Source organism: Lepisosteus oculatus, chromosome 7, assembly GCF_040954835.1.
Source record: "Lepisosteus oculatus isolate fLepOcu1 chromosome 7, fLepOcu1.hap2, whole genome shotgun sequence".
In the NCBI taxonomy this organism is placed as follows: domain Eukaryota; kingdom Metazoa; phylum Chordata; class Actinopteri; order Semionotiformes; family Lepisosteidae; genus Lepisosteus; species Lepisosteus oculatus.
This window is the reverse complement of record NC_090702.1, coordinates 39,715,748-39,728,299: the sequence shown is the minus strand read 5'-3', so window position 1 is coordinate 39,728,299 and position 12,552 is coordinate 39,715,748. Positions and strand designations below refer to the sequence as shown.

At 37.8% G+C, this 12,552-nt stretch overlaps 1 protein-coding gene across 1 annotated transcript in view; it reads left to right on the top strand.

Annotated features, from left to right (window-relative positions):
* Window positions 1-12,552, top strand: part of cog5 (component of oligomeric golgi complex 5) — a 173,806-nt gene that overhangs the window by 136,830 nt on the left and 24,424 nt on the right. Inside the window, exons 15-16 of the mRNA XM_006633320.3 lie at window positions 9,865-9,975; window positions 11,184-11,246. Of these exons, the coding sequence (XP_006633383.2) occupies window positions 9,865-9,975; window positions 11,184-11,246 (174 nt within the window). The remainder of the gene's footprint in view (window positions 1-9,864; window positions 9,976-11,183; window positions 11,247-12,552) is intronic.

Genomic DNA, 12,552 nt, shown 5'->3' with positions numbered 1-12,552 from the left:
ACATTTTATGCTCTAAATATACTACTTGTTCTTCATTATGGAGAAAAGAAAAACAAATCAGTCTTTATTGATTAGATTTTTTCCATCTACTTTCTTGTGTTTAACTGTGTTTGAAGATCTGCAATCCGGACATTTTCCTAATGCAATTAGGAATTTTGAATTTTCCATGAAAGGGTTAAATAGATCTTGCTAATGCTTAATTGGTTCAATTTAACTTCTCCCCATAGCTTCCAAGCAGCTAAAGACACATGAAAAAAACTGCTTGAGGATCAGAATTAGACACTTCTCTTTTTAGGCATTGACTTTCTGCTTGTGATGAAGCAGTGCACGTTTTATAATCATCTAAGGTTCCTCCACACCATGATTCGCATTTGATTATGCCGTACGTAGACGCCTTATGCAGTCTGTGGCAAAAATGTAAGATTTACATTTCTTGTGCCATTAAAATGTATGCTGCCTAATAGCCACCCAAGCAGGTGAGAGTTAAAAAAGCACATTGTTATTCATGGTAGAACACGTTTCAGAAGGAGCCCTGACTGTTGCAGGCCAAATATATTTGTTGACTTTGATGATGTTTGTTCTGGTGAAGTGTTCGGAAAAGAAGAGTGACGCTTAACAAGCTCTGTATTGCACAGCAGCTTACAGTCAGTCTGAAACAATAAAGACAATTACATTTATTTTGTGGTTAAAATCAGATAACAGGTGATGAGCTGCCATGTCACCCAGAACAATCACCTCCAGGGCCACATTACACACACGGTTTATGCTGTCTGCAGCCTGTCTGTTTATCAGGAAGGGCAGCTTTTGAAAACACCCCTGGCTCTGAATTTCAATATATGGGTTATATTTCAATATACAGTATGTTGAAGTTCAACATATGGTATATTTCAAAAGTGGGTGTTGTACATTAGTTTGCTACCTTTCTAAACGCCTGGGCCTGAAAATATAACTACAAACATGATTGATTTATCTTCCTCAATCCCTCATTTCATGTGCTTTTCTCTCTCTCTTTATTGTTATTATATAGTATTGTAATCACATAATTGCACTAGAATCTTTAAAAGAACCTTTAAAAACATATTAAAAGATAAAGAGTCTGCTTTATCCCGGGTTAGGCCAGTTCAGCCATTCTTTCCTAGTTTAGGAATAACCCTGCAGAAGCAATAATTTGTTTTAATCATTTAACATAAATGTATTATTTTGAATGATTTACATCTTGTAAACTGTAACGTGAACTACAGGTATCTTAATGAAATATAGTAGAAAATGTTGTAACAAATCAATTTAAGAGATTGCTGTGTGAAGTTGATACTTGCATCTTTTCTAAAACAATACTGGCCCTCGTTCTCTAGTTATTGATTTCAGTAGATTCTTAAAGCACAAAATGTCGTCAAATTATTAGCCTAAAACATTGCATCTTACTGGGTGCATTGGGAAGGTTTACCTTTAAGAAGACAGCTTTTTTCTATTAAACTTACTTTGTTTGCTTTAGCAATGGATCAGAACAATGTTAAATATTTTATTAAAATAAAATGGTTTAAGGGAGCCTTCCTTTTATCTGTTGAGAGAACACCAACACTAAAATAAGAACATAAGAATTCTTCCTGCTTCGTCCTGTGAGCCATGTACAACCCATTCAGTACTTTCCAAAACATTTTAGACTTAAGGATTCAGACAAAAATTAAAAATAATTATTTTTTCACATACATTCTAATAGAGTCAAAGTGCATGGCATGCTTTATCATGCCAGTTTAAACTTCATATTATAGATTAGTTCATTGTCATTTAATATAAATTAGTTATCCATGTTATGCCTTGTTTTTAAACTGTAGTCTTGGATAGAGTGTTCATTGCAATATATTGCATTGGTCCATTACTTCTCTCAACATTGGGTTAAGGATATTTGGCTATTGTTACCTAAAACCTGTAATGATGTGGTGTTGCTCAAACAACAGACTGTCCGCTCTGTTGGTCCTTATTCCTTATGAAGGCATTCTTACCCATCACAAGCAGACAGCTGGCTAGCTATTGCAGATAACAGCATGTGTGCACAAGAGTGACATGGCAGGGAGAGGTCGAAAGTGAAATAAATAATGCAGACATTAATGTCTCTGATACAAAAAATCATTTTCATGCCTTTCTCCTACCTTTGTAACTTTATTCATAATAAAGTCTGTGCTAAAAATAATCGTTGTTAACTTGTTAAAAAATTACTTCCTGCAGATGTCATATTTCTTGAAGAGGGGCTGACAGAATAATGCATTCCACATCACTTTACCAGAAACATACATTAAGCACGTTATCCAGCAGACAAAAGCAAAAGTGTTCACCTTCCTGCAGTATCTATGGCATAGAGAATCTGCAGCATAGTAAAGTTAGAATTGCATCCCAGTGTTTAAAATTGAAATACAAGATTATCACAGTAAGAACATGTAATATATTTTTATTCGAACAAAATTGCATAAATGGATATTGTGAATAGGCTATGTTTCCGAGCACAAGGATTTTATTGCCTTTTGTATCTTCTTTTGTAATCTTCTGTTGCACAATGTTTCTGCAGCTTTGGATAGGTTAATGTGATCTGGCTTGTGAATTCCTTTCCCCATGTTCGGTGCAATTAGATTGTTGGGTTTCCTGTCCATCTGGTTTTCCTTTGGAATAGTAAATAGGATTTCACTGGACCTGGAGAATTAAAGCAAACCATTCAATCTCTGCCTCACCGTTTTTAATCTGAACTTCAATCCCCTCTTTGAAAGTGCTTCAGTTTAAGACTAATCAGATTCTTAAATAAAGAGTGTTGCCACAGAACTTAGCAGCATTGTCTACATTTGGACATACAGTAGACATAATGTTCACATTATGTAGGCTACGTAACTTATTGCATTTGTTTTAGAGTAAATTTGATTATTAGATGTACACATTGGTAGCCTCCATCAGAAATCATTGTGCTTGTTTTCCTACAAAGTAGGTCCATTGCCTGCTTTACTTTTAAGGGACATCCATAACAGTATTTGTAGATATTTCACATTATCTCCCAGATCCAGGAAAACAGGGAGTAAAATATTTTACTTTTTACCTTTCTTTTTTAATAACTAAGCCTGCAGTAGTCAGTGCTTGTAATACCAAAATTTATTCTCTCCTCTTTTTTATTCTTCTTGATGTAAATTTCGAACGTTTTGTCTAACAGTCTTCAACATTGTGAAAGTCATTTCCTGGTTGAACTTGGTATTAAAGTGTTGTAATGTTATTTGAATGACATTGTTTTTTTTGCAGAGCATTTAATTTTAAATGCCAATACAAAATCAGACAGTATACATGTATCCGAAGATACTGTATATAAAGCTGTAGCTTATTCTTCTCGATCCTAACCCTGAAGCCATCCCTCTGTCTTCTTATTTTCATTCCAGCTGAGATCTTAATCACTGAGGCTAATTGATATCTGTAATTGAACTTCTTGCTTGATTAGGACTTTTTAATATGTCTCTGTACTCAAAAATATTCTGCTGCAGGTGTTGTTTTAAAGACAGCAAACTAAACGCCATTCTCTTTTCAGCTTGTATTTTCAGTTTTTGTTCCCTTGTAATGGTGACCAGACACTGATCAAAAGACACTATACAGTAACAGAACATAGTGTCTACAGAGATTCGCTTACTTAAATTCCACGCACCTGAATCGAGGTACAGTCCAGTACATATAGAAAGTCTACACTCCCTTTCTGAAGTAACACATTTTGTGGCATAACAGCCTGAAATCAAATCAAGACATAAGTGAAAACAACTGTTCAGGCATTCTGAAAAGTAATTACAAATGAAAATGTAGAAAAATGGGTTGTATACTCACTCCTTAGTAATAGCAATTGTAAATTAGCTCTGGTGAAACCAATTGCCTTCCAAATCGCACAGCAAGCTAATTAGCCTCCACCTGTGTTCAATTGTAGTGACTCTGATGATTTCAGAATAAAATCAACTGTCTCCGTAGGTGTCTTCTGCTGGGTAGTGCATCTCAAAGACTCAACTATGGGTAACAAGGAGCTATCAAAGACTGCAGGGATAAAGTTGTGGAAAGGCACAGAGAAAGACGTCGATATTAAAAGGTCAAATAGGGAGATGCATCAGCTAGCATAGGCTGCAAAGGAACAGGGAAAGATTTATTCCGTGCTGAAAAGATGGATTCTTAAAGAAAACCTGATGCCCTCTGCAAGGAGGCTGAAATTAGGAAGGACGTTAACCTTTCAACCTGACAATGACCCTAAGTGCACAGCCAAAGCAGCAGAGGAACAGAACGGTAAATGTCCTCGAGTGACCCAGTCAGAGCCTTGACCTCAATCCAACTGAAAAGCTGTGAAATGACTTGAAGCTTGCAGTCCATCAACAGACCCCTCACAATCTGACTGAGCTTGAACAGTTCTATAAGTAAGAATGGCCAAATATTGTCAAATCTAAGTGTGCTACATTGGTACAGACCTATCCAAATGAAATTAAAGCCGTAATTAATGGAAAAGGTGCTTCCACCAAGTACTATCTCAGGGGAATGTAGACTTATCCTTCCTGTTTATCTACGTTTTTGTTTGTAATTACTTTTCAGAATGTCTCAGCATTTTTTTTCCCTTGGAGCTAGTGTGTTACTGTGTATAAATATTAGTAAAATAAATTTAGATTTAATGTCTTAATTTCATGTTAGGCCTGTAGTGTGCTCTCTGAAGGCACCAGTTCTGTAGGGTTTGGGCATTTACGGGGACAATTATTAATTGTAGCCGTAAATCACAAAATGATTCTTTTGATGGCCTTAGAATCCAACCATACAATATAACTCAAACAACGCACACACACAGGTACTAATACACGAGGATACATTTATTAATACATAGAATATGCATTTAAATCTAACAGATCTTATCGAGAGGGTTATCAGAATACAAAAGGTATATATTCAATCAGTTACGAAGTGTTACACATATCAAGAGGACATACATTCAGTATATCATTAATTTAGACCGTTTCATAAATGAACTTGGTTATAACTTCTACATTAGATACTCAAAACAAGTACATAACTCTTAGGAATTAAATTGATATCAACTGGTTGGGATAACAATTGAATTCTCGAGTTGTAATGCGTTGAAGTTGAATACTCATCCAATCTCTGGGGATTCAGATCTCCTGCGGGCTCTCTGGCTCCATGCCAGGCTGTGCTGTGCTGCTTGCGACGGTGCACTACAGATGCTCACTGACCGGCTAGTTAGTATTGGCTTTAACTAGCACAGTTTGTGCACAGGAGAAAAGATGACTGTGGGTCCCAGCAAGTCAGGAAGAGGACCAGTTCGTTCCTGATGAAGCGCTAGTTCTGAATAGTGATTCAGCTGTCCACAGTTCCGACTGGTTCACGAGGCTTGCTGCTGATGCTAACCTGGGGTGGATCCACTGGTTACTCTCTGGCAACCTCCGTTCTCCACTCTTAGAGCAAAGGAAAGTCCTGCACTCGGACACACTGGCCATTACGTGGTGGTCCGGGCTGAGTCTGAGAAAGTCCAGGAGGAGCTCCTAGTCTGAGAAATTTTCAGCAGGCGCACTGAGGGGCTCTGCGCTGCCTGTTTTACCCGGAGGACCTGCAGGTTGTTCATTGGCTGAAAGTTTCATGGGCATCCGAGACCCACGTGGGGTTAACCTGCCCTACCAGTTCCTGATTGGCTGATGATGAGTAACTCTGCCCTCTGACCTTAGAGTTGTAAACAAACTTTGAATCAGACTCTCCTTGAATCTCCCAGACTTTAAGGCGCCAGAGATGACCATTTGTTAGGGTGGTTGATGTGTCTCAACCTTGGGAGTTGTTCCTTATCAGGACACTCTTATCAGCTAGAAAAACACCTTAATTGTGAACCAAATGGAATGGCCTCTCTGTATCAAGCACCACTGAGATGAAGGAGAGAGAGGCTGGCAAGGGAGCAGAAAACTTAATTCCTGTACTTTAATAAGCCTGCCCGCTACAGATGGTATGATGGTAATTACTAACTTTTCAACTTCGTAATAGATTAAATATAGTCTTAATAATCGGTAAACAAGACCCGTTTGTCTCGTGCATAAGAGTTTAACTAAAATCGGAGGACACAGGGATACTTCATTTGAGATGGAGGAACTCAGAACTGGGTGTCACAGTGGTACAGTGGTTAGGATTGCTGCTTTGCAGTGCTGGGGCCCTGGGTTCAGTACCTGTCCAGAGTGTACCCTGCCTTGGGCTCATTGCTTGCTGAGAGCTCAAGCTCTCCTGGGACCCTGATTTGGAATAATAGGTTTGGAAATGAATGAATGGATGGATGGACTCTGAGCTACAGAGCTAAAGCCTGTCACAAAGTTGAATTTAATTTTATTCTAACTGGATTTTGTCAATGTAGTTTAGAAACATATTGACTATGCTTATGATGTTGTGTCTTTTTTTTTTAACTGGCAGCTCCAGTCACTGCCAGGGGCACAGGTACCCCTAAGATATTGTTTGGGTACATAAGAAAGGTTGCAAAATGAAAGGAGGCCATTCAACCAATATAGCCCGTTAGGTAGGTAATCCAAGTATCTCATCCAGCCTGAAGGAACCTGGGCTTCTGTAACATGCCTGGTAAGCTTGTTGTGTACTATCCATAACTTTTGAGAGGACACACAGCAAGATAAGAATACAGTATATACCCACAAGGTAGCATACATGCACACAGGATGTTAATAAAGATAGTTGATCAATTTAACCAATGGCATTAAGAAAATGCATAAATAAGGTTTTCATCTTTGTTTATAGTCCAACATACAGTTTGGGAACATTTAGTAATTGTGCATTTACAAAGATATATACTGTAAGTAAAGGTGAAATTGCTAAACCATTTCCTAATTTAGTCTATGAAAAGAAAAAATGTGATATAAAGATAACTTTTTTATTTCAAGAATTATAACTTTCTCTGGCTTTTTGTCACAGCTTAAAAAATGTTAATTGAGTCTGCCTGAAGGTTATTTGTGCTCTGACACTGCTGTCAGGACTGGGCTTCTAATATCCTGTGAGCCCATGCCCCTAAGGGTTGAATGTTTTTTTGTAATGATTAGGCTTGAGAGTAACAAGTGTTATTAATAAACATTATAACGAAGAAGGACAAGACGAATACACTGGATAAATTGAAAACCACAGTGGCATTTCTTCAGTTTCAGATAGATTTGTTTCTTGTGTCATTTCTCCCCCTTGACAAATGCATGCATAGAATCAGTGCAGCGCTGAGAGTGTGTCACAGAGAAGTCGTTGGTATGCAAAGACATCTGTTGTGTTTGTCTTCATACAACTTCACACATTTAATGAGTAGAGTGCTCTCACTCCTTATTTCTGGAAAAGAATTAGTAAGGGTGCAAATGCGTTGGCAGTTTTACCTACAGTATATGAACTTCATTTAAACTTGTAGACAGAAGAAAGTTAAATGACAAATGACACATGAGAGGTCATGGGCAATTAGGAAATAAACCGACATTTGTTCTTTTCCTGAAAGATCCTTTTGTCATTTAAATAGGACCTTGGTCTTGAATTTTAAATAAATATCCATTGCTTAAAATAAAATATTTATTCATCTGCCAGACGTAAGGTTTAGGTGCTGTGTTTAGGGGTGAACTGCCCAGTGAGGACTGTACATTTAATGTTTTATGAACAGTAGCTCTGTCCCTCAATTCTACACACTTGATCAATTTTTGTCAAACCTATTATTTAATGTTGCTTAAATCGGCATACAGTTATGTATTGTATGTTTTTGGAATACAGTATACTGTATGTTTACACTAAGGTTTAGGGATCCCGAATTCAATATAAAATATGAATAATATTTGAAATATCAGATTGTGGGGGAATTTAAGACACAAAGAACAGATTTCACAATTTCAGCCTGTAACACTGATCCCTTCTAAGTAATATTATGGAGGAACATGCAGATTAAGGGCTGTTTCTTTTTCTTTAATGAAAGTCTTTATGTTGTTTCCTTTCTTGCATTTAGAACATACATTTGTGATGGAGAAACTTTGTCAAAGATCACTGGCTTTTCTCCAAATCACATAGTATTAAAGGTAATTCATTATGGTTCCACAGTGATTTATAAAAGTGCTACAAGAATGCTGTGGCTGTAGGCTGGTCATCCTTTAAACCTGGCTTTACAAAAGAAACAGATGGAGAGCAGAAGACTGTGCAAGACTTCAAGAAAAAAATGTGAAAGATTTATGAATGACATGACCTTGGAACAACATGCTGCCTAATATACAAAACGCTGAGCAATCATACAGACGTGACTCTGGGCAAGCTCTGTGTAATTGGGGTATGCTGAGTATAAACAATTAAAAAACACTTGTAACCGCTGTGTCCCTGACAGCAGTTCAGAAATTTGTGAACATTGACATTTTACCGGTAGCCATCTAGGTCGACTAAACCTCAAAGGCATGGCACTTTAATTTCTTTTTGTAGCAATTTTTGTTTCAAATAATTTTGTCCATACTTCTTTAGACCTATTCATTTCTTCCAGTAAATGCAGTGGTGTCTCCCTTCTGTGGATTCCTTTTCTAAAAATAATTGTGAACCTGTGATATATTTGCTATTTAAGAAAAAGGTGTCTAACAGCTCTGTTACTGAGCGAATACATAGATGGGTGATAATTAACTGTTAGAATGACATTTTTAGCACTGTTATTTTATCAAAGTTTTCAATAGAAATTGACAAACTGTGACAAACTAGAAAATGTATTTTTTAGATAGTACAGGATGCAAAATAGAAGATACACATTTTTAGTGTCATCCAGTCAGAAAGCGCACTCTCTTCCTTTTTGCCACAATTGTAAAATTATAAACATTAACATTACTATTTAAGTTTTTTGACCATTTTTCAGTTGAGAGTTCTGCATACCAGCAGCAGGTCACTGATCCCTGTTATAGCATATTGAAACATTTTTTAAATCATCAGATGCAACATGTCACATATCAAAGATGGTGTAATAGATTCTTGTATTCTATATAGTATCAAAATTAAAATTCTGGATGGTATCATTAAGAGAGAGTTCTCTTATTGTGTCTTCCTGAATTCATGGAGTTAGTCCTTCTTGGTGACACAGATTGGGAAGTGCTGTGCTTTTTCAGCAAACTGATTCACTTTGATCTGCGCCTGTTGGAACCCTGGTGGTGTGGCAGAGTCACACTGGGACTCTTGACTCACTGACCTCTGCGAGGCGAAGGTTTCTGACCACCGTGGTCTTAGGAGTTGAGCGAGTGTCACTGGCCAGATGGGATTGTTTTCTGTAAAACGTAAGTTTTCAGAAGCAGAATCTTACACGAGGTGGAAATTGTATTTCAGGGAAACGATTTTGCTGATATTCTAATTTGCTTTATGTATTTGATTGTGTTTATTCTGTTTTATTATCTTTCTTAAAAACACAGTAGGAATAAAGATGTTTATTTTTTAACCCCTTCCACTGAATTCATTGAGGAGAGAGTGGAGTTTAATTTCCACATGACAGGGCGCAATAACAGTTACAGCTCACTCTTGTCAAGTGCTTGTTAGAGCCATCAAAGAGGCGATTATAAGTTAATCAGTTACTTTCAGCTGCATTGCCTGCAGGTGATGACAGTAGCCACTTAAAAGGAAAAAGTGGAGCCATTGCAGTTGACTGATTTCTTTCCTTTTTTTAAAAATCCTCATTCAACCCTGTGGTGAAAACAGGGTCGTATCGATCCGTAAACAGATTGAACATTTGAGTGTTCAGAGCCTGGGGTTTTTGACCTCTTTGAGCTTCAAGTGTACCTTGTCTTACTGATCGTTAAGGTTTTTCTCCATCCCTTCATTTTTCAATTCGGATATTTGTGTCTTCAACAGCTGTCCACACAGGGGGATGCCAGTCAGGTTATTGGGCCTCTAACTGATGGGCAGAGGAGAAATGTTGCTGTCGTCAATTCCCTGCACAGACTGCACCAGTCAGTGGGGAAGGTAAGGCACACTAGAGGCCAGCACAGCAGGTGCTGCAGGTTTCATTAACTGCTGGGTTTTCTTTCCTGTAGCTCAGTGCCGTAAACTTTGACACATAATTATAATTCCCAAGCATTCGTCTAATAATGAATTCCATTAAACTTTTCAACCCCTCCTTGACAAGCTTGCAAATCATCGTGAAGCAATTTCTGGTGATGACCTTCAGTTTTTGTCTTGTTAATTGGAGTTCCACAGTGCCATTGCAGAGTTTGATCTACAAGCTTGATTATTAATTACGAAAGGCAGTTGCTTTTTCAGAGGTGGTCGTGCGAAACAAAAGGCACAACTGAGCTAGGCAGGCCTGATGAGAAAACAAACCCACCCCAGCTGGCAGTGAAACCGAAGCCATAATATAGAATTAGACACTGGTATCAGTCAGACCAATTACAGCAATTTGCAATTACAGTTGTTCATGCAAAGCGAAATGAAAGAGCATTTGCTGCAGGAAAGGTTGGTGTGAAGCAGAACCCAAGTTTGTTGAATTAAGAATGCATGACTTCCTCGTCGGGATTTTACGGTTCGTAGTATTCTGGGCCAGAGTGATTAATACCTTAATAAAACTAAAATTGCCCTTGCAATGAAATATTTTAAGAAAATTCATCAAGTTTAAAATTTCAAACAAAGGCAGTAAAAACATTATAACATTAAGAGTTACCTTAAGACAGTTCATGAGGAGCAAGCATATGAAACTCCTCATGACACTGCACTCTTTAGCATATAGTTAGAAGAAATGAGGCCTGGGGGTTGTGGTTCAAATTCTGTTAAACTTTAATTGGTTTTTAAAGATGGTCATTTTCTATACATTTTAGCACCTTAACAGACCAGCGATTTGGTCTGAAAAGGCAAGAGAACTAAACAGCGCTATATACAGCAATGTAATAGTACGTACATTACCAGGTAAAACTAACTGAAATGTACTAACTTGGAAGTCATACTAACTGTACATCTACAACAAATGCTTCACATCAGGATGCAGGTACTGTCTTTGTTTGATTATTAAGTTTATTTTGTTATACACTTGAAAAAAAACAAACCTGTAATTATGATTATCTTTAAATTAAAGCTTTGATATACGTATAAAGTTGACCTGATTATATGGAACATGAAATAACCATGACTGCAGTAGTTACTTCAAGAGGCACTTGGTGTGCGTTTGTCTTATTTTGCAGGTGATCTCTAGTATGAGCTCCTTTCCTCCAGCTGCTGAGCAGGCCCTGACTACTGCCTTAGAGGTACTGTACGTGTTACATACTCTGTGTATCAATGTAAATAATACTTTGTACCTGTTGTGCCTGTTATTCAGATTATTGTTATTATTAAAACAAATATTACTACCTTGACAAGCAGTTCACAATTGCAACTATTTAGAGCAGAAGACAAGATTTTCAGTAGACACAGAATTGTAATTGTAAACATTTTTGTTTCATAGAAAAGGATGGAGTAACTGGGAGATGTGCAGCTACTTATCTGAATAACGCATAATTCATTGGATTTTTTGATGAGATAATGCTTCCACGTTTTAAAAAACAAAGCTCACTTCATAGACAGACCATATCTTTTATCTCTGTCTCTTCTGCCTGACTTCATACTCAAAATTCCATATGAATTTTGAAGTCATGATAAGCCATCTTTGCCTCTTGTTCTGTAGGACTGACTGGCAGTGTCCCAGAAGCACTATGTGATGTCATGTTGCATTTTGTGGGCTCCATTTTGTCATTGGAATAATGCCTTTATTGATCTTGAGCCTTGAAATGTGCAAAATCTATCGGAAGAAGGAATTAAAATGCTGTTGCATCATCTTTAAATATATCTCAAAATATACAAAGTAAACATGCAATTTCCTCATTTAAACACAATAGTGATCAGAATCCATGAGAAGTACCTAATCCTGAGCTTGAGATCGAGGCTTCTCTCTGATGCTGTTCACGTGGTAATAGCATGTGGTATGCTTTTCCGAGGTGGATGGACATAAAATTGAAAAGGAGACCATCTGCAAACCGAGCAAGAGGGGTGTGGTGGCTATGCAGCATGAGACAAACTCAGCTTAAACACTGAAATCAGTTTTGTTTATAATACCAGTGGTGGCACAGTGGTTAGCATTATCGCTTTGCAGCGCTGTGGCCCTGGGTTCAATTCTGGAGCTGGGGTGATCTAGGTGCTCTGATTTCCTCCCCCCGTCCAAAAACATACAGATAGGTCAGTGGGAAAATTTTCCCACAAGCCAAAGGTGTGAGTGTGTGTGTGCCCTGCAGTGGACGGGAGTTCCATCCAGGGTATGGCCATCTTCTGCCCATTGCTTGCTGGGATAGTCTCGGCTCCCCAAAAACCCTGAACTGGAAGAAACGGTTAGAAAATGGATTGATGGATTTAATACTAGCGATAACGTGCTTGGTTTGGTGATGCGTCTAGTTGAGGCGGGTGCTGCAAAGTTTTTAGATTTATGTGATGTGGGAGAAAAACACCCAAAGACCCACTGCATTGGCCTTTAATCTTGTACCATTAACATATCAGATTTTGGTTTGTTAGGTACTTGATAAA